Source organism: Cucumis melo, chromosome 8, assembly GCF_025177605.1.
Source record: "Cucumis melo cultivar AY chromosome 8, USDA_Cmelo_AY_1.0, whole genome shotgun sequence".
NCBI classification, from domain to species: Eukaryota; Viridiplantae; Streptophyta; class Magnoliopsida; order Cucurbitales; family Cucurbitaceae; genus Cucumis; species Cucumis melo.
The window spans coordinates 8,808,508-8,835,295 of NC_066864.1; the positions used below are offsets into that span (position 1 = coordinate 8,808,508).

The 26,788-nt window shown below is 35.3% G+C and overlaps 3 protein-coding genes across 6 annotated transcripts; 1 reads left to right on the forward strand and 2 right to left on the reverse strand.

Moving 5' to 3' along the window:
• Positions 1-133: 133 nt before the first annotated feature.
• On the forward strand, positions 134-12,815 carry LOC103500840 (protein fluG). 2 transcript variants are annotated; one of them, XM_051089118.1, is made up of 18 exons: positions 134-646; positions 1,285-1,536; positions 1,622-1,688; positions 1,781-1,897; positions 1,975-2,080; positions 3,077-3,233; positions 3,346-3,441; positions 3,612-3,660; positions 3,840-4,108; positions 4,643-4,815; positions 5,982-6,102; positions 6,177-6,229; positions 6,335-6,464; positions 7,276-7,421; positions 8,316-8,504; positions 8,942-9,174; positions 10,532-10,674; positions 12,411-12,815. In XM_051089118.1, the coding sequence occupies exons 1-18, from the start codon at positions 485-487 to the stop codon at positions 12,471-12,473; spliced, it is 2,526 nt and encodes an 841-aa protein (XP_050945075.1). In that variant the 5' UTR covers positions 134-484; the 3' UTR covers positions 12,474-12,815. The 2 variants fall into 2 exon arrangements, with proteins under 2 accessions (XP_050945075.1, XP_050945076.1); XM_051089119.1 differs by lacking the exon at positions 10,532-10,674.
• A 1,356-nt stretch (positions 12,816-14,171) lies between these two features.
• On the reverse strand, positions 14,172-21,861 carry LOC103500839 (uncharacterized). Of its 3 annotated transcripts, none has more exons than XM_051089121.1 (12): positions 21,418-21,861; positions 21,041-21,256; positions 19,301-20,419; positions 18,324-18,446; positions 17,309-17,490; positions 17,001-17,232; positions 16,647-16,856; positions 16,416-16,544; positions 15,927-15,995; positions 15,640-15,762; positions 14,769-14,819; positions 14,172-14,650 (listed from the first exon to the last, which is right to left on the reverse strand). In XM_051089121.1, the coding sequence occupies exons 1-12, from the start codon at positions 21,649-21,651 to the stop codon at positions 14,594-14,596; spliced, it is 2,745 nt and encodes a 914-aa protein (XP_050945078.1). In that variant the 5' UTR covers positions 21,652-21,861; the 3' UTR covers positions 14,172-14,593. The 3 variants fall into 3 exon arrangements, with proteins under 3 accessions (XP_050945078.1, XP_008462502.2, XP_050945077.1); XM_008464280.3 differs by having other exon boundaries at positions 14,172-14,687; XM_051089120.1 differs by having other exon boundaries at positions 14,172-14,819.
• Positions 21,862-24,772: 2,911 nt separating this feature from the next.
• Positions 24,773-25,741, reverse strand: LOC103500963 (uncharacterized). Its single transcript, XM_008464437.2, has 2 exons — positions 25,406-25,741; positions 24,773-25,332 (listed from the first exon to the last, which is right to left on the reverse strand). The coding sequence occupies exons 1-2, from the start codon at positions 25,493-25,495 to the stop codon at positions 24,913-24,915; spliced, it is 510 nt and encodes a 169-aa protein (XP_008462659.2). The 5' UTR covers positions 25,496-25,741; the 3' UTR covers positions 24,773-24,912.
• Positions 25,742-26,788: the final 1,047 nt, after the last annotated feature.

Here is a 26,788-nt window from a genome sequence, read left to right on the forward strand (position 1 = left end):
AGTATTATAAAATTAATTATTTTAAAGTGTAGTAGATAATTTAAGATCAATTTAGAGCTAATTTGTAGTTTTAATAGGATATCTGAAACTTCAAAAGTAATCAAGGGACGAAAATACTTAGAACTATATGAGAAAATTGAACTCCCGATGTCGAAGTCGTAGAAGTTCTGATTTTAATTATACGTGTTGGGAAATAAAAATGCTATAAGAAAATATAAAATTAATCTTAATTTTTAAAATAAATAACTAAAGTAATATTAAAAGAATTACTTAATTCAATTTTTTTCAAAATGAAAACACATCTGTAGCACACTTTTGGAAAACATACTATAAAGAAATGAACATTACACGTCAATGCTCCCGTTATTTAGCTACAAGGCCGCGAGTTAGTGACTCATTGTCCACTTCGGGATTTTGTTTATATTGAAGCTTCGTCAACGACCGGAGAAGTTAAAGCGACCGAGCTCCGATCCCGAGACAGGTTATGGATTTCACTATTCTGAAGAAAGCAGTTGATGAAGCTGTGCTGGTTGATGCTCACGCCCACAATCTGGTAGCTGCTGATTCCACTTTCCCTTTCATCAACTGTTTCTCCGAAGCTCACGGCGACGCAGCGGCTCATGTTCCTCATTCTCTCTCCTTCAAGGTATATGTTCTTCCTTTGCCGCTCCACTGAACTGGGATATGCGAGCTTGGTTTTGGAACTCGAACCGATTTGCTCGAACTAGCTCGTTCTCTCGAGCTCCGACCATCGCGCCATATGCGCGAACTTCTCTCCTAATTGACCACAGGATTAGCATTTGAACTTTAGACTGAATAGACCATAGAATCGAGAAATTCCTGTAGAGAAATCTGAGCCATCTTCCATTTCCATTGCGATAGCTAAATCAGCATAATCAATTAAAACGAAGAAGAGAAGAAGAAAGAACCCCTCGCCTTTATTCGTAGGACTTTAGGCCCACAACAGCTTTATTCGTAGGGTCTTAGAGAAGGAAGTGAGTATCCAAAAGACTGTAGCTTTTAAAGAGTGTGTGGAATGGAATATCTTTAAATTGCAATAATTACAAACCCAACCCTGATAACAGTTTGCAAATCGTTATGACGGAAATAACCCTTAATGTACAATCTTTAATAATACAATTTGCAGATTGCTCAACGTTTTAATTTAACTCTATTACTTCTGAAATAAAATAAGGCAATATGATTGTGATACTATTATAGTTGTATGATGTCGAAGGATTGTGTTCTTTCTTTCTGATTAGTGTTTGACTTGTTATAAAACAGAGGAGCTTGAGGGATATTGTTGAACTTTATGATTGTCAACCTACCTTGCATGGGGTTGAGGACTACCGCAAATCTTCGGGATTAGATTCCATTTGCTCAACATGTTTCAAAGCTGCAAGAATATCTGCCGTACTCATTGATGATGGACTAGTGTTGGACAAAAAGCATAACATAGATTGGCACAAAAAATTTGTTCCAGTTGTCGGTAGAATATTGAGAATCGAGCGTTTAGCAGAGAACATTCTTGATGAAGTGAGATATATCTGATTTCTCGTCTTGAAGATGCTTTGAACTTTATAGTTTATATTTAGTCTCATTGCTTTATTCATGTCCATAGGAGTTTCAAGGTGGATCTTCTTGGACACTGGATGCATTCACAGAAACATTTCTTCAGAAGTTGAAATCATATCCTTTGTTTTTGTTTTGTGAATTTATATTTTATTATTGGCGCACGATACTCTCTACTATTGCGTATTTTCTTATCCAAGTTGTAGTACATTGGCCCATGACATCTATGCGCTGAAAAGTATAGCAGCTTATCGCAGTGGTCTTCAAATCAATGTGAACGTCTCGAGGAAAGACGCTGAGGAAGGTCTCATTGACGTTTTACAAGGTTAATAAAACTTGAAGAAGCTTTCATCTGAATTCTCTATTTCTCTTAGTAATATACTAGTGATTGTATAACTACAGGTGGAAAACCTGTTCGAATAGTGAACAAAAGCCTTATTGACTATATATTCGTTCATAGTTTGGAAGTTGCTCAACACTTCAACTTGCCAATGCAGATACATACTGGGTAAGATAAATGACCACCCACCAGCATTCGTTTGGTCTACATTTTGCCATGACTTAAACTGAAAGCTTAGCTATGATATAAATTGACAACCTAATTTATTTGCTGTACAACATACAACTTCTAATTGCAGTGCTACTGACAAATCTTTCTCTAATACTGCCTCTTATCTTATCAACTTAGATTGCCGACCATTTTCCTGATTTCTTAGGCTTAGGGGTTTGCTCTTTCCGAAGGCCTTTAGGGCGGTTTGGGGCTTGTTTGTTTGGATACATATCTCTGTCTATTTTTCATAAGATGCATAAACTTTTCAATGATATTTGGTAAGTTAATCTTCATTTATTTAAGTTTAATTCCAAGAAAAACTTGTTATCAAAGATCCTTTTGTTCCTCTCATACCATTCACTCAAAGGCTCAAATAGTAGACTGAATATTGTTGGTCCAAGTAATTTTTGATGTTACTCTAAAGCCATAGCTGCTATAAGAGGCCAAAGACATTACTTTTAGGCTTGAAATTATAAAGCTCATAAGTTTCTGTGTAGCTCAATGGAAGCCTCTCATAAGCACTAGCTATTCGAACAAGGAAAAAAATGATAAATGTGGGTATCTTTTAAATTAGTTCCTTAGCCCCTCACCCCTTATGCTTTGTTGGTTCCTGCCTTTTTATGGCTTATATACTTATTGTTGTTTCTTATATATAAAAAAAAAACATGAAAATATATAATACGGGGGATTTGTTCCAGCAAGGAAGTTGGAACTTTAGGAAGTTTGAAGATTTTGTAAAGATGAAACTAGGAAGTTTGAAGATGGTAGGAATAGAATAATACATGACTTGTTATGAAAAGGACTCATTTGACTGATTTTCTACTATCAGTCAACAAATAACATATGTTAAACTTTATCGCTTCCATAGTACTCAATGCTCAGTTATCAAATCACCATAGTACTTCATTATCAGTCATATATAGCATATAAATGTTTGTGATTTCCTACCTCTAGATTTGGAGACAAAGATCTAGATTTGCGGCTGACCAATCCTCTTCATCTTCGGACTGTTCTGGAGGATAAAAGGTTTTCCAAGTGTCACATAGTCTTGTTACATGCATCCTACCCATTCTCAAAGGAAGCATCATATCTTGCTTCTGTTTATCCTCAGGTTAAAATATTTATCTTTCTATCCATTATCTTTTTAGTCTTGAAGTTTAAGATTTTATGATATTTTATCAAGCATAGGTTTTCTCCTTAATTTATTGCTCATAATCTCTCAGATCTACCTTGATTTTGGATTGGCAATTCCTAAGCTTAGTGTCCATGGGATGATATCTGCACTCAAGGAACTGTTAGAGCTTGCTCCTATTAAAAAGGTGAAAGAGTACTAACTATTAAAAAATTTTATAAGTTGTTTACTGAAACATGTAACATAGAGCAACCTTCTTGGATAAATATGGAAGTTATAGTTTATGGTATGTACTTTATTTATATTTTTTGCATGTTTAAGTTTATAAGTTCGTGTTGTTTGGCAACCAAATTGCAGGTGATGTTCAGCACAGATGGATATGCCTTTCCTGAAACCTACTATTTAGGTACTTGAATATAAATATGTATGGATGTCTTAAATGTATATCGTAAACGAAATGTAATGAAAAGAAGAATACATGTATCAATGGGACAATGATAAAGGAGTGAAGTAACTCAGGAATGCTTCCATTATCTGCATTTTATTATTAGTTCATAGTTCAAACAAATTTTCCTTGTTTTGTAGGTGCAAAGAAATCTAGGGATGTTGTCTTATCTGTTCTACGGGATGCTTGTATTGATGGCGATCTCTCAATTTCTGAGGCTGTTGAAGCTGTGAATGATATGTTTACACGAAACGCCGTACAATTGTACAAGATGAATCTGACGATAGAGAGTTTCATGCCAAATAGTTCGGCGGTTTCTATTCCTTTGATGAAGACCAACGTTGTGCAAGAGGATGTCAAGTTTGTTCGGATCATTTGGGTTGATGGTTCAGGACAACAGAGATGCCGTGTGAGTTTTCTTATTATTATTCTTTCCTTGTGTCAGCTTGTGTTGTCACTGGGATGTCCCAACTTAGAGTACCTATACTTTTTTTAATCTAATTTTCTTGGAAAACAAAGAAGATGATAGGAGGCCCGCCCATCCACCCGCGCATTGTTGAAAAAAAAAATAATAAATAATTGATTAATTAACTAATTAAAATTTTTTTTAAAAATCCATCAAATTCATTGTTTTATTTGTGGGACCCTTGAACTTTTTAAAAAAAATTATTAATTTCCTCACTAAGAGAAATGGAATCACTCTTCTTTCAAACACTTCTTGGGCATGGAGCAAGCACCTCTATCGGGAGGATGAGGGGCTTCCCTACTATTGTAATCTATACTAGATTTGTACTTTTTCTTTTTTACATCCCAATGTACATGTAAACACCTTCCTCTTTTCATTCTTTTTCCATAGGGTTGGACTTTCTTTTTAGTATCATCAGCATCATCATTATTGTTTTACTTTCTTTGCATTATTTGATATATGTTCTAATCATTCCAGGCTGTTCCCTTTAAGCGGTTCAATGATGTCGTTAAAAGGAATGGGGTTGGTTTAGCTTGTGCTGCCATGGGAATGTGTTCTTTTGCTGATTGTACAGCTAAAGGTAGTAATCTTAGTGGTGTGGGTGAGATCAGGCTGCTGCCAGACTTGTCAACCAGAGTGGCGGTTCCTTGGTATGTAGCTTCCAGAACGTTTATATCATTGTTTCTCTGCATCACAATTTTAGCTCTTGATTCTTCTAACTAGTTGTGTTGATCTAAAATTTCTCAATGTGTTCAAATAGCTTTCAATGTTAGATGAGAGGTCAAAATATATGAACAGTCTTCTCGTTACATTGATCCACTTGTGTGTTCTGTCTTGGACAAGCTACTCTTTTTCACTTACTTAGATTGTTTTGCGGTGACCGTTGGTTGGTCATACCGTGAGATGAGGAATTTGATATCAACCTATTTCAATATTTACTTCTTGGCTATACAAAGACTTTAGCTTAAATTATGAAAAGTACCCTAAACTATGGGGTTGGCTCCAATTATACTCCAAACGCCTTTGCAGTTTGAAATTTGTTTCAAAGCAATCCTTGTAGGCTTTTGGTGTTAGATTCATAGACAGAAAAAATTGTTTACAAAACATTTACCCTCTTATATCTAGACTGCTAATTCTTCCATTTGAATTAGTTCTCTTGGATGCACCTATTCAGTCTCCCATTTTTATAAAATTCTTCGAGAAGAGATAGGAAGTTTGGCTTCATAAGATCCCAAAATTTTAATAGGAACTCAGCTGTAAACGTGTCTGGACCTGGGGGTTTGCTTTTACCAAGCACCTTGATTGCTGTCTTGTTTTCCCCTAATTAGTCTAGTTCATAGCATATATTTATCTTTTGGCTGCTAGCCTTCAATAATTTGCAAATTTTTCTTCCCATCAATCCTAGATAAAGGTAATGAGCAAGAGCACAAACGTCCATTCTTTTCTACTTGCTATTTTTTGCGTATGCAGATAAGTGAGAAGAGAATCAGGAGAGTGCAAAGCATTTGGAATTTAATTGGCCATTGTGTTTTTTTCATCAAAAAAAAAAAACTGTCTTCTCTCCAGAATTCTCAATTGCTATGTTCAGTTTATTAGACCTTTTCCAGCCATGTTGAATTATAATTTTTGAGTTGGGTAGCTTAAAAAAAACCATCAAGAGAGTTTCTGGAATAGTCTTGCAAGTATCACACCTTTTGGAAAAGGAAGTTGTGCATGTATATTTTTAATTTTACCTTTGTCAAGAAAAAGGGAATTTACAATACAGTCCTTAATTGGTATCACTTTGGGTTCAACCTATACCATTGCTTTTCAACAGGAACAAACAGGAGGAGATGGTTTTGGGTGACATGCAAGTTAGACCCGGGGAAGCTTGGGAATACTGTCCTAGGGAAGCCTTACGTAGGGTCTGTAGAATTCTGAAAGATGAATTTGACCTGGTACGGAAGATTGTTCAAGTATTTTGAATTGAAGATCTATAGAACATTTACCCTGTTAAATGTCTTGTGTCCAGGTATTGAACGCAGGATTTGAAAACGAGTTTTTCCTATTGAAAAAGGCAGTTAGGTAGCGTATACAATTCTCAATGGCCTTGATTCATTTTTTTATTTTGCGATTTTCCAGTTTCCGATTTTCCAGTTTCCATTTCTCTATGTAAATTGACTTTTGTAGGCATGGAGAAGAAGATTGGGTGCCATTTGATTCAGTACCCTACTGTTCTACATCGTCATATGATGCTGCCTCTCCTTTTCTTCATGAAGTAGTTGATTCCTTGAGCTCATTGAATATCACTGTGGAACAGGTATGGAAAAATATCACGTGTAAGACATTGTAACAATTTACGTTTTGGACATCAGAAAGTCAGGTTCCCTAATATTTGTTCAAGTAACACATGTCAATTACTTTTGTGGGTTAGCAACTTCATGTCATATATGGATGGAGGATGTAGTTCTCACTGCGATGCATTGTGCATATGGATTGAAGTAGGTGGGATGATAACTTATAATATTTTTTTAGATGTATAAATGTTAGCATATGAACTAGTATTTAAAATTTTGTTTCTGTACCACTTTCCCAGCCACTTTCCTTTTTCCCTTCACTTATATATGGTTAATGATGTCTAACGTGAAACTGTGAAGTTCCATGCTTTGGAGGAGATTGACCCTTCAATTACATACCTATAGTGTGTAGATTATTTACTGTTATATTTGTATTGGGGTACTCATCAATTAAGCTAATGGAACATTGAGATCTAAACTTTATTGTACGTAGATTAATAGGTGTGCTTTTAATGTATTCTAGGCTATGTCCACTCTTGACCTATTTCAATTAAATCCTATGTACAAAACACAGAAAATTATACTTATTCTATAGGTTATATGCCATTTCTTTGTAATGCCTCTAATTCTATGCACCATTCTTATTTATTTGCTGACTAGAGTAAGTTATAATTATACACTATAAATACCTAAAACAGATCATTACCGCATCAAGTATCTAGTTATATAGGTTACCCTTCTCTCTGTCTTCCTAGAATCAAGATTGGCTGTTTCTCTTTAAGTTGACCAAAACTTCGATTTTGTTTGGTTGTTTGTTTGTTTTTACTCGTGTAGGTGCACGCAGAAGCTGGGAAAGGCCAATTTGAGTTTCCTTTAGGACATACTGTTTGTCTCAATGCTGCTGACAACTTAGTTTACACACGGGAAGTTATTAGGGCTACTGCAAGGAAGCATGGACTGTTGGCAACATTTATTCCCAAGTATGTTTTAGAGTTCAATGAAGTAATTGGGCACTTGACTAGAACGAGAGCAACAATTTTCCACTTCTTAAACTAGTTCCTTGCTGAGGCTTGAGAAATAGTAAAATGATTCGATACAATAATGCCTAAGAGATTCTCTTGGCTATGATAGGAACCAGACTGTTGTTTCAAATTGGATGAAAAAAAATGAGTAAGAGAAGGGGCAGTGAATGAAGATGTGCCTTTGGGACTTATCAGCAGCACTACATAAACAGCACCCATTTGGGAAAGAGATCCCAAAGGCATCTTTTTGTAAACTTGCTCAAGATCATTAGTGACATAGTGTTGATGTTGATAAGATAATGGCCTAGACTCATTAACTTTTCTAGCTATGCTAGTTTTAGCCACTAGTTAGCATGGACTCACTGATCTTTCATCAATGTCAAAAAAATTGAAACAGAAACATAAATTTCATTGATATTATGAAAAGAGACTACTATACCAACATACAAGATCACCAAATAGAAGAGAAAAATAGGAGACAAACATAATCCAAAAAGAAGAAACCTTCAACAAACTTAGAGAGTGTCCCACAAGAAATTTAGAGACCTACCAATCAAAAGAAACCAGATCAAACTCTGAGAAATAACAAACCAGAAAAACTGACACGAAAGATCAAAAGAGTTTGAAAAAACTTATGAGAGGGAGACGAGACCCCATGGGACTTTTAGGGGAAAAAACTCAAACACCTCAAACAATTCACAATGGTTGGGACTGTGAATACAAAACCAATACAATTGGTACAGCGATGGAAAATGTGGTGCAGCCATAAAATTGTTTTTGTCTTGGATTTGTAGTGTTTTGAAACTCGGTATTCTGAAATGAATAACATCGCGATTTCTTAACATTGCTTAGGTTTGATCTGGATGATATTGGTTCTGGCTCCCATGTGCATGTCAGCTTGTGGCAGAATGGTAAAAATGTTTTCATGGCATCTGATGGATCTTCTAAACATGGAATGTCAGCAATTGGGGAAAAGTTCATGGCAGGGGTTTTACACCATATCTCATCAATTTTGGCATTTACAGCTCCAGTTCCAAACAGGTGAACACCAAATCCCAAAATTCTACAATAATAGCCAGTTGCCAATTTTTTCATTTGACCTAATAAGTAGCTATGGTCACCAAATAACGTTAATTAAGTTGGGTAACCACTTGGAAAAAGTCCTTGTGTTGTGCACCCATAACATTTATGCTTACGATATGTCTTCTTTGTATGCATGTCCTGTTCATTGGCCGGTTGATTATTTGTTTCATTGTTTGATTATCTCCTCAAGATCATGTGTTTTATTTTTCAAAGTATCAATTCCATGCTCTCTTGACTCTTAATCATGCATGGTTTCTGCTGTAAAATTGATGAAATCTGCCATCTTAATGGATCAACTTTTCAAATAATATAATGGTTGCTTCCATCTGAGGTAATGTGGCTACTTAATAACTTCTGTCACTTCCCTGCCAATTTGGCAACTTGTTTTCTTGTAGTTATGATCGTTTACAACCCAATATGTGGAGCGGAGCCTATCAATGTTGGGGAAAAGAAAACAGAGAATCTCCACTTAGAACGGCTTGTCCACCTGGAATTTCGGATGGTTTAGTGAGTAACTTTGAGATCAAATGTTTTGATGGTTGTGCAAATCCACACTTGGGTATGGCTGCTATTGTTGCTGCTGGACTAGATGGCCTTCGGAACAATCTTCAATTGCCTGAACCTGCTGGTAAGTGTCCTGGTTTCAATAAAATATCTATTGTACTACTATTCTTATAATTTAGATTTTATATTAATGGCACAACTAATAAAAATGACAAGTTATTCTTGCCTAAAAACTTTTTCATATCCAATGGTTTAGGTAATGATATGTGTCGATACACTTTGATGTTTGCCTCCCTCTTTCTTGCGGTAAAGAAACAGAACAGAAAGCAAAAGTTTGAGATTCTTGCTAATCAGTCAATTTAAGCTTTCTGATTTAGTCATTTATTATGTCATCAAAACTCAAAACATAAGCTCTTAACTTAAAGGCCTGCAAGGCTGCAACTTTAGTTCGTTTCGATGTTGATTCTTGTGATATATGCCTGCACTACATGAAACAGTGTGCTATTAAAATATTGAAAACATGAAATCTATACCAATTTTTAGGTCTAACAGTAACTTCGTTGCTTCTTTTTTCAGTTGAGTAAATTGAATTAAAAGAAACATAAAAAACTTTGTTGCCTTGAACCCATTTATTGATGGACGGTACTTTGTGCCCCCTTTTACAAAACTTGCCTGATACCTTATAATACAGCTAGATGGAGAAGTACTCCTTAGGAATACAGTGGTGAAGACAGTCATTTTTTATCCTTCAATGAGTGAGTTCGAACCCTGGTGTCTACCAACTTTTACTCTTCTAATACAAGTGGATGGAGTAGGGGACAAGGTTTTCAACTTTTCATAGTGCCATTAGCCATTGAAAAAAAAAATTATGGAAACGGAATTAAATATTATGATATAGTGGAGATGGGCATTCTTTTTCTCCTTTTGGACCTTGCTTTTTTGTGCAGTACTCTTTCATCTAGTTAATCTTAATGAAAAGTTGGTGCCTTGTTAAAAAAAAAAAGTAATAACAATGGATTTGCTAGAGATGGAAACTTGTTACATGCTTTTTCTTAAAGAAACAATTAGCTCATATTGAATGAACAAGAGATGTTAAGCTGCCCTGTGTTCTCATAGGAGAATATAGGTAAGGTCTCCGATCCCGAGTATGCAAATTGAGAAAGAGTTGCAGTTGCCTTGATAGAAACTATTAATAACTTTATTAAATAAGTAGTTTAACTTTAATCATCTAGAAACTAAACGTGGAGAGCAGTTTGCTTTAATAGAATTGTAGGTCATTGAATGTTATGTAGCGCAATATTTCTTTTTGAAGAGGAACATTTTCAATCTAGCCATTACACCTTTTTTTTTTATACCTTTGACATGCTTATGTGGTTGCATTTCCTCTTTGGATTCACATGATGTTTTCTTTGCGTATGCAAAGTACTCCAAAATGTTCTGTGTTGTACTTCTAATAACAACCCGGATCATATGGTAAACAGATACAAATCCATTTAGCCTTGGTTCAAAGTTCCAAAGGTTGCCACAATCACTTTCTGAATCTGTAGAAGCTCTGGAAAAGGACAATATCTTGACGGATCTTATAGGTGAAAAGTTGGTGGTTGCCATAAAGGCCATTCGCAAGGTATGCATGCAATCTGACTTTCATGGGTTATCTCATGGTATTGTCATGACTTGTAGTTCTTTTCACTTGTATTGCCTCACCGTTTAGATGTCTTTTGATTCTTTTGATCAGTTCTACATGTTTTAGGCCTTACTTATAATCATAACCATATGAGTTATCCTATATGTGTTCATGCCCTGGCTTTACCATTGCTTTCCTTTACATAGGAAGGTTCTTCCAGGAGTTCAGCGTATACTAAAACTTCAAAATTGTCTCTATAGAGTCTTCTCTTCCTACTAATGATGTACGATGCTCAAGTGAGGTCGTACCAAAACAGGCTAGTGATTTAGGATCTTCATATTTGGTCGTACCAAAACAGGAGAGTGATTGGAGGATGAAAAACTGTTTTTCTGATATTGTTACATCATTATCGCAAAGAGTTCTTTCTGGTTGACTTAGAGTAAGAGTGCCTCCTTTACTGCCACAAGAGGTGGATAATTGATTTTTAGAATGGGTCAAGGCACATCTCCTCTTGAGCTAGACAATTGGTTTCAGTAGTGTTTTTTTCTTTCTTTTTTTGGTTAGAGGTGACTTCCATTTCCTGGATCTTTCTGAAGGGTGTATTTGTCATTTGGCAATGTCACCGGGACTTGGTTTTTGGATCACTTTGACATCTTCACGGCTGTTTCTTCAGCTCTCACCAAAGAAATCTACCTCAGTGACAGAATTCTGAAAAGAAATAAACTCCTACCTCAACTTGAATTTTTGTTTTCTTTGCAAAACTAGTAGAGAGATGCCAAGCTTCCTCTTCCTGTTGTTTTTCCTTCCAAGCTTTGGAATAACTTGCTAAACATCTTCGTTTCAACCTTCCTCATCCAATCAGCTTGACGCTGAGCAAGTGTTTTGCAGCCGTGTGCAAAATTAAGATTTTTTTTATATAGAATGCTCATGGAGTTCTCTTTTGCCTTACTTATCTAAACTGAAATAGGGTATTTCAGTGTTAAAGAGAGAGCCCTAGCAACTGCATATGGACTCAATTTTATTTTGAGCTTCCTCTGTCTCAAGTTTAAGTTCTGTAACTGCTATTTGTCCCTTTTAAATCTTACCAATATGCCGTTGAAGGAGATTTTTGTCTCCTTGCACCCTCTTGTAATTTCATTACCTTTAATTAAATGTTTTTCATCTAAGCAAAAAGGCTTAGGCTTTTAGATATCCATTAGAAGGTGCTGAAATTTTGCGGTACTCTTAATGGTTTTTGCCCAATTTAGCATTTATTCACACAAACCACATTCTTTTGGTCTATATAGTTCCTCTTATATGGACCCAGTTGTTTACTTTTCAACTTGTTGCTTGATTCTTAGACAAGCATCCACCTGACCACTTTCTATAGTTAACCTAAGTTGTCTACGGTACACGAATGCAATGAATGTTTAGGATGTTTAATTTGTCAGTGAAGTTGGAATGAAATGTCCTTCAGCTGTAATCTTAGGGATGTTTAATTTTTCGTAACTAGACTGTTAAAGATAGATAGATGACGTAATTTTCACTTAGTTCGATAAGAATAATTAAATTTCAGTGAGATATAACAAAAAGAGGGCCTATTTGCATTTTAAAGAAAAAACATTATAAGTGCTTCAAAACATTACTTTTCATTCAAAAACATTATCTAAACGCTTCAAAACCAATCCAAATAGGCCTTTGGAGGAATCTCTATGACACCACAAACTATAATGCGTGAAACTATTTGTCTTTTGCAGGCGGAAGAGAAATACTACTCGGAGCATCCGGATGCCTACAAGCAACTTATACATAGGTACTAAGGAGCAACTTATACACCACACCGTTATATATTAGAAATTCAGGTGTGGGGGGAGATGTTCTCAAAAGGTTTGTAATAAGGGTCTGATTTTGGCCCAACTCTCTTTGCGGTACAGGTCTCAATTCCTTTTTCTAGTGAAATCTTCTTGTAGGCTTAGGATTTTGTTTTCGTTGAATCTAGGCCTACCGGTCTCAAACTCATTTCCACGTGTATTAGTAGGTGGTTTATCTTCATGTTTCAATAAAAAGCGTTGTATCAGTTTATATTTGCCAAGAGAATGGATAGATGAGATGTCGAAGAATTGTTGAATAAAGGGAGATGAAACGCGACCATTTTGAAGAAAGCGTTGTGTCATTAAATTGTGCGGTAGTTTTAGAGCAAATATATTTAATATGCTACTATTTTATTTCTAATGATTGAACTGTCTCCTTGTTATCTTCAAATAATAAATTAAATAAATAAATAAGTTTTATAAACTCTTTTTTTTTTCTTTTAAGATTTTGAACAAAAATTCAAATTTTACCTCAAGAGAAAAACCATGGTGGGGTTGATTCTACAAATAATGTAGTTAAAGGAAAGGTTGAAAACAGGGTTTTGAGCAAATTTATTCTGAGAATATAAATAAATGATAAATATGGTGAAAAAAATATTGACAAAAATAGGTATGTAAATCGGGACCAGAGTGAAAATTGTAGTTAATGATTTCTATCTAATATTATTCATAAATGTTGGGAAAAAATTTAATATTTATAAATGTCTGGAAAAATTGAATCCAAGACATAACATGGAGCAACAACCAGATTGATGACAGAAAATCACTAGGCCTATGATTCAATGAAGTCCAGTCTTTTTCTCTGACGCAGCAATTCAAAGGCAACAGGTAACTTGGAGTGTCATGTGGGTGAAAATTCTCCGCAATTTCTATAATGGACTTTGTCTACAATTTCTACGCATCTTTCTCTTCTCCAGTAGTGTTATTTTTTAAGAAATTAAGAGATGTGAACAAAAATGAAAGAAAATGATGGTAAAAACTCATGCGTCGTTTCAACTCCGCTTTCTCAATTATTGAACTGAAATGACTCAATTTATGGTATAATCATAAAATGAATCGTGACCAAGAATGGTTAGTATTACACAAACTTATTATTCCCAAATAATTAAAACTACGAATTGTTTAAAGGGAGGTCTCAGTTCAACAAGTGAATAACATACTTTTTTACGTTTTTCTAAGAACAAACACGAGTGTATTTATTCAAGCATCTTAGGAGAGTTGTCGAGAAAGTCTAAGAATTGATTTGATTGATCACAATTATTCATAATTCATAACAAAACCTAAAATCGTATTCAAATTTTAGGGTTGATTTTTCCACACAATTTCCAGCAATAATATATAGGATAAACTATTTTCAATCCTTCATCTCTATCCCATCTCTCACTTAATTTTCCCCTTCCCTTCAGTTTATCAGTTTCATACCAAAAATTACCTAAAACAAATAAAAGATCGACCAATCAAAAAGTGAGATCGTACATATCTAAGAAAATTGAGTCTAACTAGGACCAAATGGTCAGTTTTCGGAGCTGATTTCGTATACTAATTCTGACCAATTGTTGTGTGCCATGAACTTTAACAATTTGGTGGTTCACTAGCGAATTATTGATGTATAAAAAAGCTAATGTCATCGACCACAATAAATGAAAGTGAAACTAAAGTAGAAATAATATTCCACTAAAACACACTTACATGTAACTTCATCTGCATTTCTATGTAAGTATAAATAACAGCAGAACAAAATTTCAGAGAATTGCTTGCTCTTATAATAGTAAGATCAAAATTGTGAAGGATATCTTACAAACTCTCCCCCCTAATGCCTACTTTGTGTTGATTATGAGTATGCATACTGCCATTTCACGTCTCCTTGCAGAATTAGCTTCTGAGTAAGAACTCGAAAACGCTGTCCATTGGTAGATTCCAAATACATAGTGTCATTCTACAATCTTTCATGTCATCCTGTCAAACTTCATCCTCTCGACGCAAAGTGCCTAAGATACAAGTAGAAGCTAAGCAAGTGAGGCAGCGTATTTACTTGTTCTTCTTCCTCTTTGCTTTTCTTGTGTCTGTTCTCATCTCCAAACGCTTAGAGTTCTGAGAACGAATTTCTTGCAACTTCGATTTAGCGTCTTGGAATAGTGCATCAGATCTCATGGCCATTAGTTGCTGAAATGATACGATAATAACGTATTCCAAATGCCTATCATGAAAATCAGTTGCAAAAGGATTCAAAACTGAAACACATACCTTAAGATGATCCATCGCTGCTAAGTTGAAACCAATCGTGTCTTTGCATTCCTAAGACATTAGATGTTCATATTGTCAATGAAACACATATTTTGCTAATTCTATTGACATGAAAAAGAAAAAGAACAAGCTAAATCGTATGGTAATTAAATACTATAGAAAATTGGGGATCAGAATTGTCACAATTTTCTGTAATCGCAACTCTTAACACCTAAATTTTAGGAATATCCAAGGAGAAATTTTGGGTAAAGGGCATTTCAAGTCCTCTTCTACAGTTCACTCTTCGAAGTTTTATTTAACTATTATTGTCTTCTCACAATTGGCTCAATTTAGTAATTTGTACGGCTTTCTGTACTTTCATATGTATTACGGAAAGTGAGTTTATCCTCGCAGAAGTGGAATGTTAGAAGTCATTAACCAAAGTGAGGAACGTTGATGTAGGACATCTTGTGTCATTCTTGGATAGTTCTTTTCACTTACTTTTCTTGATTTAAGTTATTGTTTAAAGTTCAAACCAATCTATCATCTAAATCTTTGTCGGTTTCAAGCTTTATTTATTAGCCCAGATACTGTCATTTTTACGGCCTCAACTAAGTGGCTGATTAATTGAGTTCAGATTTAAACCTTGTAACTACTAGGGTTAAAGTTGTTAATTTATCCGTCCCTATTTAATTGATCCTTCTCCCTGTCTACACCATAGTTGTCACCAAGAAGCGCTCACATCAAGAAACAAAAGTGATCTTTCCAGACTAGGTACATCCATGCTAGAATATTTACGTAACATCATTACTTGAAAATGCTAGATGAGACCATAAAAATGAGAAATAGGAGGGGGAAAGCATATAAAAACTTAAAATAATCGCAGGAGTACCTTGATTCTAGCGTAAAGAATGTCTCGTAAAATAGTTAATGCAGGTCTTGCAGCAGGGGTAGTAACAAGCTGATTATGGTGCGTCTGCAGTAAAACCGTAGATATCCTGCAAATGAGCTCAACCTGCAGATATCACATAAACACGCATTCATTAATATCAAGGTCACTTGTAGAATAGTACCATTAAGTACAAGAAGAATGTGCTAGAAGGTCTGAAGCTATTGTTTGTAAGAAACCAGATAATAATAACATGTGTAGCTAGAAATTAATTAGGAGTCTAGCACTACCTTGTCAGGTTTGGAAGTCCAATCTTTCAAGTAAGATAGAAGCTTCAGAGAATCTGAGAACGGTAAAGCCTGTAGAGAAACAAAATGGCAAAGAGGCTTTCAGTAATGAACACCAAACTCAAGGTTGAAACTAGAAATTGCAACCACTTGAAGACGAACAATATTCAGACAAGCCCGCTAAGGAACACCAGTCTCTAGTCGATTTTAGAAAAACATTTAACATGCCAAAGAAACCAGAAGAAATAATCAAAAAATGCGTAACTACACATACACAGTCAAGCTTAGCGAGAGCATAAGGATAAAAGTTTTGCATACGTAACAGGTTTGTGTATGAATATAAATAACCACTGTATTTTTAATATGAGATAATAATGATATCTTAAGAAAAATGGCAATGCACTTCTATCACAAGAACCAGCATCGATATACCAAGCCTTAAGATATGCATGAATGAAACTGAGAATCCTTGATTCACAAATCACAACATACCAGTAATGTTTGCTCCAAGTCATTTGTGTGAACATTTGAAAGGGCACGGAGAACGTAATCAGATGGTGAGAGCCCAAGCATCAGAGCATTTGGCTCAAAATGAGAAGCTTTCCCATTTCTTTTCTCCTCCTAAATACAAAACATTATAACAGTCTTCTGTAAGGTACAAAACATTAAATCGTAATACTTGAACAAAGTAAAAATGATGAAACTTGTTAAAAGTTTCCAGACCTCATGTTCCGCTATACGCTTGGCTTCTGCCTCTGCCATGTCTAGAGCATCAATTATCAAATCTGTAGCCGAAATAGTCTCTTGAGTCTTCTTCCCAGCCAAAGCAACCACCCCCTCCTCTGGAACTTCTTCCCCGGGCATATGCTTGTTCTCAAATGCATTGTCAAGGTCAGCCTCAAACATTTCTTCCAGTCGTTTTTCTTTCTCTTCCTGAAATTTAAAGAATTCAACAACTTGAGAATTGTATATTCTAATTATCATAGGAGCCTACTAAACATTAAATAACAGCAATAATAGAATATCGCCCTTTGATAGAATATCATTTAATACTCTTGAAGAAACAAGTGACTGCACCTCTATGAAAAACGGCTCTTCAGTTCGATCCCAGCGACGTATGGATCGATCATGAGATCCTGTGACTAAGAAATCACCACGGTTGCTGATAGCAAGACACCAAACATCAGCATGATGTCCCTCAAGCGTTAAAAGTAACTCAAATTTGTCAGCATCCCAATACTTTACAAGGCGGTCCTTTCCAACACTGAATACATAGTGAGTTTTCTTCACAAATTGAACAGCCATGACACTGTAACCAGAAAACTACAATCAATAATCGTTCCAAACATTTTCAAATGAAAATACATATATGTTGAATGCATCACCTATCTGAATGAGCAAAAATAGACTTGTGACAGTCACCAAAGTCCAAACCCCAAATCTTTAAATTTTTGTCTGCAGAGCCAGTCACTAACAAGTCTCCATCTGATGAGATATCCATACATAGCACAGGTAGCTTGTGACCATATAAAGTACGGAAAACTTTGAAGGTATCCATGAAGAAGACCTAGAATGGAGAGAACACAGGCAGTCAGAAAATATATCAACTTGAAGCAATAAAGTAGAAATACCTTAGGTTCTATTTTATAAGCGTGAAACATACATACTTATAAAAAAAATAAAAATAAAAAGAACAGTTTGAAAGTAAAGGTATAAGAACGGTGTGTTATCTCCTAATACAAACTCAAATACACAACATGTTACGGTATTTACATAATTAAATTTATTGTAATCCACCACCTTAAATTTTTGGGTTGATTGGTGATTTAATATAATATCAGAGCAGAAGGTACAGCTACAGTTCAAACTCCTGTAAAGTCACATTCTCCCTGACTAGTATTGAATTTCACTTGTTATAAATTCTACAAATTTCAAAGCCTAAAAGTGGGAGGGAGTGTTTTAAGTATTTATATAATTAAATTTACCATGGCCATCAACTTTGGGTTTTGGGTTGGTTGATGATTTAACACAATTCTTGAAAAGTAAGATATTTAATCAACATCTAATAGTGTGCTTCTTAGGTAACCGTACCAAAATACCCCAGCTGAAAGGCCAAATACAGCCTTACTGGGGCTGTCCAGATTACTTCAAAATAAGTGATACAAAGTCATTAGCAATGCCACATGACAAGGGATGACTTGACTTATGTAAATAAAAAGTGAACAAAGCCCAAAGCAAAGAATGTAAACGTCACCTCCACCCAATTGAACTTAAGTTGTATCAAAAGCAATACTCAAGAAGCTGATACAAACACACAATAATAGAGAGTTTTATGTGCTCACAATCACAAAATAACAATAATAAAAATGTAAAAATTTAATGTGACAAGGAAAAGTTCACCTTCACTGTGGAATCCAACAGCGCTGCAGCAAGATATTTACCATCGGGACTAATAGCAGCCACAAGAACATCATCATTCATCTTCATACTCCTCACAAATGTTACAGAAAGGGTTTTAGGGTCCTGTAAATCAGAAAACATCATTGGAACATCACAAACCTAAAAAGGCATAGATTCTAATGATGCCCAAAAGCCACATATAACACTGAATATATACCTAGAGTGGAAATAAATTTCAAGGAAACTGAAAAAAGACATCACATTGATAAATCCAAATATGAAACATCTTCAATTCTTCAAACAGTTCATCCACATCTAAACCTAAATATAAAGAAGTCAGAATCATTGGCAAAGATCAATTTAAGCACAAAGCTAAAATGTATTCTTACAGAAAATTAAAATATCTGAGACAAGTTTATCTCATGAAAATTCTATTAAAAGAAGTTGGGTTTGATGTTGAGTCTCCCACAAAGACTTGATGACTGGCTCCTTGAAGGTCTTAATGGTTTGAATTTGCTAAGAGCTAGAATTTTGGGTAGCTGTGTCACTAGAATGCTTGTCTGGCACTTATGGCCTGAACGAAACAATAGAACTTTTAAAGATCAGTCTCTTCTGCTTAACTCCTTTGGCTTTTATAATCTTGTAAAAAGTTACATTCCAAATTCTTTTGTAACTCGAGGAAGTCATAATCTAACAATTCAAGTAGAAAAATTGCTCCAAAGTGAAAAGAATATCAATCTAAAATTTGAAACCATGCACAAACAAAATTGATTTTTGATCAAATTACAAGTGGCCAAGAAGAAGACATCTTAGAGTAGTCATTGTGCACCAAACTACTTCAGGGACAAGAGCCGTCTTACTTAAGCAAATCAAGTTTCATTTTATCACAAAAGAAATAAAACAATACAACTAAATATAAGAATTTTCTTTAAGTCAAAATAGAAAAATATGAAGATGAAAGAAGTAAGAGAACATACTTGTTCCGATTTTTTCTCAATATGATACTCCCAAAACTTAATGTCATGGTCAGCACTAGCGGTGATAAATCCATTTTCATTCGGTAAAGCCAAAATTGATCGTATAGAGCCACCATGAGCTTCTAAGACTTCGACACAACTGCCACTTGCAATGTCCAAAATTTCTATAGCCCCACTTTTATTTCCAACAAGTGCATACTTGTTTTGAGGAATAATTAAACCACAAAGCCCATAGCCAGAATCAATAGTACGAAGACAAGATCCAGTACTTGGATTCCAAATTTTTACAGCATTGTGACTAGTGGACATCAAAAGTGAATTATCAGAACTAAGTGTTACACTTCTGATATCAGAACGGTGACCCTGGAGTTCAATACAATGTAATTTCGTAACTGCACTGCTTCCCACTGAGTAAAATTCCAATAAATTATTATTCAAAGATAATGCTAATGTGGAGAGCGAATTTTTTGGAATCAATGGACAGAAAGAAATGGAACAAATTTTCTTGCTAGCCCGAATTGTGTGGAGCAGCTTAAAGACATCTGGAACTGTAATCATGGAGCCGCTTCCTTCTTCTCCAGTAGTATGGTTTGACTCTCCATTTTCTGTTGCATCTTGTTCTCCCTTTCCAGCTTTCTTTCCTTTCTTTCGATTAATACGACGTTTTGCTTTACGCTTAGCTTCAGTTTCGTCTAAAACATTGAATAACTCAACAGTCTTTCCTGCCACTTGACAAGCTAACAAATTTCCAGACTTGTTAAACCTCACAGTGGCAACTCTATCCTTACTTTGTCGCATAATTTCGCCAAACTGTTTTAGAACTTCCCATTTACTTTGAGTGGATTGATCTCTGTCCTTGGTTCCATTTTTGTTTGATTCATCAACAGACTTACCAGCCACCAAATCATGTTTAGTTGTGAAAAATCGAAGTTCTTGATCAGCAGATCCAGTAACTAAAAACCGCTCATCTGGATCAATGTCCATCGACCAAATTTCACTATGATGTCCACCAACTATTTGCATACAATGCTGTGTTTCAAGATTCCACACCCTTAAAAATTTGTCTTTGGAAGAACTGACGAGTTTTTTACTTGAATCTAGAAATACCAGATCAGTTACCTGCATCAAGAATAAGGAGAAGGCATTAAAGAACAAGAAAATAGCTATGAGAGTGATAGACCTCATACATAATCTACACGTGCCAGAAGATAGTAATCAACTGAAGCAGGCCTGCCTAAAAAGATGGGGAGGGGGGAAAATCCATCGGGCAACTATATATAAAATATACTAATCAACAAAATTAGGCTTAGAATCTAACTTGAACGGGATATGTTCTATAGGTTGAACAACCGTGTCCTTGAGTTCTACAGAGACAAGAACCTAAACCAACTAAATCAGAATTAAGTTGAATGAAGGGAAGAGGCCAAGAATCTAAACTGAGTAGTTTAGAAATCTTAACAAAAATTGTTGCTGGAAAAGTGTATGGCACATCAAATTTCTGAGCAATGTGGGCACAATAATTCAAACAAGAGGTTCACAACATCTGCCATTTTGAAGGAGAAGCTCCACTGGACAGAAAAAGCAAAGAAGTGGAAGACTTGACCTCTACTTTCGGTGTACCAAGTTCAGATTGATAAAGGAAGTTTACCTTTTTATCAGAGAATCAAATGGGAAAAAAAAAAAGAAAGAAAGAAAGGAAGGAAAGAAAATAGCTCCAATCAAATTGTAATAGTTGTGAACCTGATCACGATGGCCACGGAGGCGAAAAAGGCCTGTCTCACCAACAGCATCCCATAATATAATATCGTTATCTTTGCTTCCAGATGCAAGCATGGAACCAAGCTTGTTGTACCTAAGGACGGTAACAGCCCCTTTATGTCCATGTAAAGTAGTCTCACAGGTTCCTTTGTCAGCGTCCCAAATTCTTATACTACCATCAGCATATCCACTGGCGATCTGTAACAATAAAAAATAAAAATGAATGGAAATCCAACTTCCCCATTGTATAGAAAGTCTTTAACAATTCAGAGTACAGACAGATTCCATATTCTGTAGAAGGAATCTCAAACTTTGGAACTTCAAAATTATTTTCGGAATGCCATAAGAAAACGACTTACCAGAAGAGAAGGAGCAGATGTGACGGCCGTAACAGTAAGAGAAGGGCCACGAGAGCTCTGAGTAGGTGTTAAATTCTTGGTGCAGACACCTTGACGAACATTCCAGACTCCAACCTTTTCAAGAGCTGGAGCTATGAGATGCTTTCCGGAACTATCGTAGGTAATATTGGAATCAAGAGAGACGATCACTCCGAAAGCCGCCGCAGGCTCGTATCGAAGGTAGGCCTTCACCATGGAGAGGCCGTGGAAGGCTAAGTGTGGAACTGACGACTAGCAGCCGTAGAAGAACGTGGGTCGGTGTTAGGGCTGCGAGAATGGCGGGCCGGCGTTCGACTGCAGCAGGGAGATAGGAGGGTAGGCTGTGGCGACGGCGGGAGGAAGAAGAAAGAAAAGCGTGGAGGTTTTGGAAAAGGAACAACAACCGGAGGGTTTAGTCGTTTATTAATTTCGCTTTTAAATAATAAGAATAATAATTTTAATTTTAATTTTAAAAAGTTGAGAGTAAAAACTATATTCTAAGTTCTTTCCTTCTCAATTTTTGAGTTCGAACATTTTTAAAAGTAACAAAACAACTATTTATAAAATATAATAAATCATTCCGATTTAAAGTTTGGAAAAATATGTGATTTAAGTAAAAAGTTAACAATAGATATTATTTTTAAATATAACAATATGTCTTAATCTATTTAGAATAGAACATCGATAAATCAAGAAGTTTAAGTCTATGCTTAAGATTTGATGTGTATTTATGGTTTATAAGTAAAACTTAATAATTTTATTATTGTTTTTTTGGAGGGCACATTTTTTATTTTATGTTATATAAAGCATAAATACATGTTCACTTGAAAATGTTTTTCACCAAATAAATATATGCTCAGTGTTATAAAATAAATAACCAAGAAACTAAATAAGAACAATGCAACAATACAAAAGAAGAATAGAAGATAGTAATTAGAGAATAATTGAACTCAATTAGGGTATCTATTTCAAAGACACCATATATCTCTATTTATAGAGCATATCATGGTATAAGTTATTGGAAATGACTTATAAGCCCAATAGCAAAGCTATTAAACTTTGTCCCACATGGATAAAACTTGAAGTGGGATGAGGAAATATAAACTTCTATCATTGAAGGGTACTACAAACCAAGTAAGTGGTGATAGTATAACCAATCTCCTTCGGAGATTCATGACTTGATGGTCCATAGCCCATCGTGAGTCCATAATCGTGAGTCAAATCTCCGAGCCTAAGCTTAATATCTCCCTCACCCCTCTATAAATTGGAGAGAACCCTCAACTCTTCTTCCCGACTCCCTCACCCCTCTATAAATTGGAGAGAACCCTCAAAACACACATACTCACGAGTGCACGTTCGTACTGGAAAGTTGTGTTAACCTTGGGGGCTTATTTTTATACATTAATAACTGCCTTATCAAAAACCTTGCTGGAAAAACTTAATGGAAAAAATCATAGCAAGGGAAAAAGATTTCAGTATTCCTATTCCTTAAGGGCAATATTTATACTCCCCTTATGAATACATCACTTGAGTTCTCTGAGTCGTCGCATTCCAATGTTGTGCACCGACTTTTCAAATGTTGATATGGGTAATGCCTTTATGAATAAGTCTGCCAAGTTGTCTTTTGAAGAATTTTGTTGAACACTGATGTCACTATTTTCTTCAAGGTCATGTGTGTAGAAGAGTTTTGGTGAGATATGCTTTGTTTTATCTTCTTTAATATACTCTCATTTCATTTGTGTTATACATGCGATATTATCTTCAAATAATATTATTGGTAGATTTTTATTGAAAGACAAACCACATGTTTCTCGAATATGATGAGTCATTGACCTCAACCATACACATTTTCTACTAGCTTCATGAATTGCAATAATTTCTGCATAATTCGATGAAGTGGCCGTAATGGTTTGCTTTACAGACCGCCAAGATATAACAGTTCCTCCACATGTAAACAGATAACCAGTTTAAGATCTTGCTTTGTGTGGGTCAAATAAATATCCAGCATCCGCATAACCAACTAGATCAAAGTTTGATTTATTTGAATAAAACAAACTCACAATTGTCCCTCGAAGATAACAGAGTACATGCTTAACTTCATTACAATGTCTTTAATTTTGTTGGAGAAGAACTATATCTTGCTAATAAATTTATTGAAAATGTTATATCTGGTCTCGTGTTATTAGCAAGATACATTAGTGCACCTATTACACTAAGGTATGGTACTTCAGGACCAACTAATTCTTCATTATCTTCTCGAGGTCGAAAGATATCCTTTTTTACATCTAATGATCGAATCACCATTAGAATGTTCAATAAGTGTGCTTTGTCCATGTAGAATCTTTTTTAAATCGTTTCTATGTATGTCGATTGATGAATAAAAATTTCATTGACTAAATGTTCGATTTGCAAGCCACACGGAAAAATTTTTTTTTGCCAACATCTTTCCTTTCAAATTCCTTTTTGGGATATTATATTGCCTTTGAAAGCTCTTTATGAGTTCCAATTATATTTAAATCATCAACATATTACAACTATAATCGCAAATCATGACAGTGATTTCTTAATAAAAACACATGGACAAATTGGATTATTTTGATAACCTTCTTTCAATAAATATTCACTTAAGCGATTGTACCACATTCGTCCTGATTATTTCAATCTATATAATGATCTTTGTAATTTGATTGAACATAATTCTCTAAAGTTTGAATTATATGATTCAAGTATCTTAAATCCTTCAGGGGCTGTTTGGTGCGCAGGTTCGGAATCAAATGTCTGGGAATTAAATGCCTGTGGGCTTATCTGATGGGGTTTTGATGCATGGGAATTAGAAATGGCTGTGTTTGGAGTGCAGAATTTGGAAATCTGGGTTTGTGCAGGATTTGTAAATTAAATCTGGTTTTCTGATGCATGTGTTTAGATGTTGGTTTTACATTCTTGGGTTTAACTTGCTTATTTTTATTTTTTTTTTTTTTTTTGCGAATTGTACATCCTAAAATTTATCATGTATCAATTATTAAATTGAAATGTTTTTTTTTCAAATTATGTATCTCTAATTCAATTTCTTTACTTTATTGATTTTTCATGACAATAATATAAAAACGAGAAATTTTAACATTCAATAATAATAATTTTAATCTAAATTGCATTAACATTGTTGCTCTAGTTAGGAATATTACAATCCATCCACAAAATATAACAAATCATTTAATTTGACGGGGTTTACAAAAGTTATAGTTAAGCAAGGGTCTAGTTCGTTTCAAAAGTAAGCAACCAAAGGCTCAAACAAAAGTGAAAGTCAAGTAAAGTTACTTTAGTTATGGTTATGGTTGCCTTCCTAAGATACGCATGCATTTTCTATACTTCCATTCTGCTGGGTAGTCAAGAAATGCGTGCAACATCGTGGGATCAGGTAATAAAGACTCGACTACAATTAAACAATCATCCACATCCATTCCAGGAATAGTATGTAATTCAGCATATAATTGTTTGTGTAGGGATGATTCTATTTCTCTTTTCTCTCTGCCATGCAGCAATCTTTCCAATTTCCTTGGAAGTTTCTCGCATACTTGCATGAAATGTGTTCACGAGGTCCCCTGAATATGACCGTCTTTTCTTACTTGGCCTAGATGATCCCGCATCATGTGCCATACTTGTTGGAGTGGATGTCATGTCCTCCCCCGAAGGTGGCTCGAGTCCATGTGGATTTGGAATATCAAAGTCTTCAAGATTAATGTCCATGTCATCTTCCTCAGTATCTTTTGCAATCTGTGAGCCCATTTGAACAGGTGTCTTACATCTACCAATAGTAGCTCTATCTCTACCAAACACAACTTCCAAGTCATAGAAGTAAGGAAATGCTTTATTTAGTAGGCCTCGAGCATTGGGGTGTCCCTACATGGAGTTAACATATGTAAGTATATTATTTTACTTTTATAGAAAGTATGAATTATATTCATCTTCTTACCTTAACCCAGTCATCGAACACGGATTTCTCTGCCTCAATGCACTTACGTTCCTCATTCCAGCCAAACCTACTATAAGCTAGCCTCATCATCTTTGCTATGACAGTGTACTACTTCTTTAAAATTTTTACTCTCGACTCTAGATTTGGAGTCACTTGTATGTTGCTTCCAAGAATTTTTTCTTTCATTAGTTTTTGTACTTATACCAAATATCCCGGTTTGAATGTTTCATTATCAGCCCTCCAACCACCTTCCTCCACTAGTTGTAGTAAGCACTCAACTAACGCCTCGTCCTCAATGGTTGTCCACTGATGCTTAGTGGCTTTTGAATTTGTCGATGCCATCTAAATTAGCACATGAATATTATAAAAGTCAATGGATACAAAATCTATAGATTGACATATAGAAAACTTAATTCTCATAATTTAGAGGAAACCCTATGTATTTTTGACTCCAATTACATTAAAAAAAAAAAAAGTTCAAGTACAGATCATGTGATAAAACAACAAAATTATATAAGAAACTAAACTACATATATTAGTCATACATTATTCCAATCCTCAAACATTTGGTTTGCAAGATTATCCCTCCATTCAGTCCAGACATTAATCGTTTCCACGAAGTTTATATTCTCAATGTTCATCTCGCTTGAATCACTTTCACCAAGATGTGGCTCTTCAAATGTTGCCTCTGAACCCATTTCTCTATGTATCAAGTTATGTAAGAGGCATCATGTTGTTATTATTTTACATTGTATGTCAACGGGGTAATAGGATCTCCCTCGTAGAATGGCCCACCGACCCTTCAATGATCAAAATGCCCTTTCAATAACGTTTCTAGCAGAGGAATGCCTCATGTTAAATAGCTCTTTCGGGCAATTTGGTGGGTTTCCTCCACGCCATTCAGTTAGATGGTAACGTTGACCTCGCTATGGAGCGAGAAATCCTTCAGCGTTTGGATAACCAGCATCACACAAGTAGTAGTAACCTGCCCATGTTGCACCCATAATGAATTATTAGGGTACACTATATTAAATGAGCATATGGTTTAACACCACTGTGTGGGGAGAAGAGAATGTATCATCTTACCCTTTGGGACTTTTAGACCAGTAGGTCGTGACACTGCATCTCTAAGTACTCTCGAATCGAATGCATACCCTTCCCATCTAGGCATGACAAATATGAACTCACCATTTTGCGACCACCAAGTACATTTGTGGTAATGTCACCCTTTCTAGACCTATACCTTGGGCGATCACTCATACTTACATTCAGTTTGATGTGTGTACCATCTAATGCACCTAGAAAATTTTGTCGAGGGGCAAAAGACATTTTATTCGTCAATTCACAGAAGCACATATCCACTGTAAAGTAGTGGCAGACCGA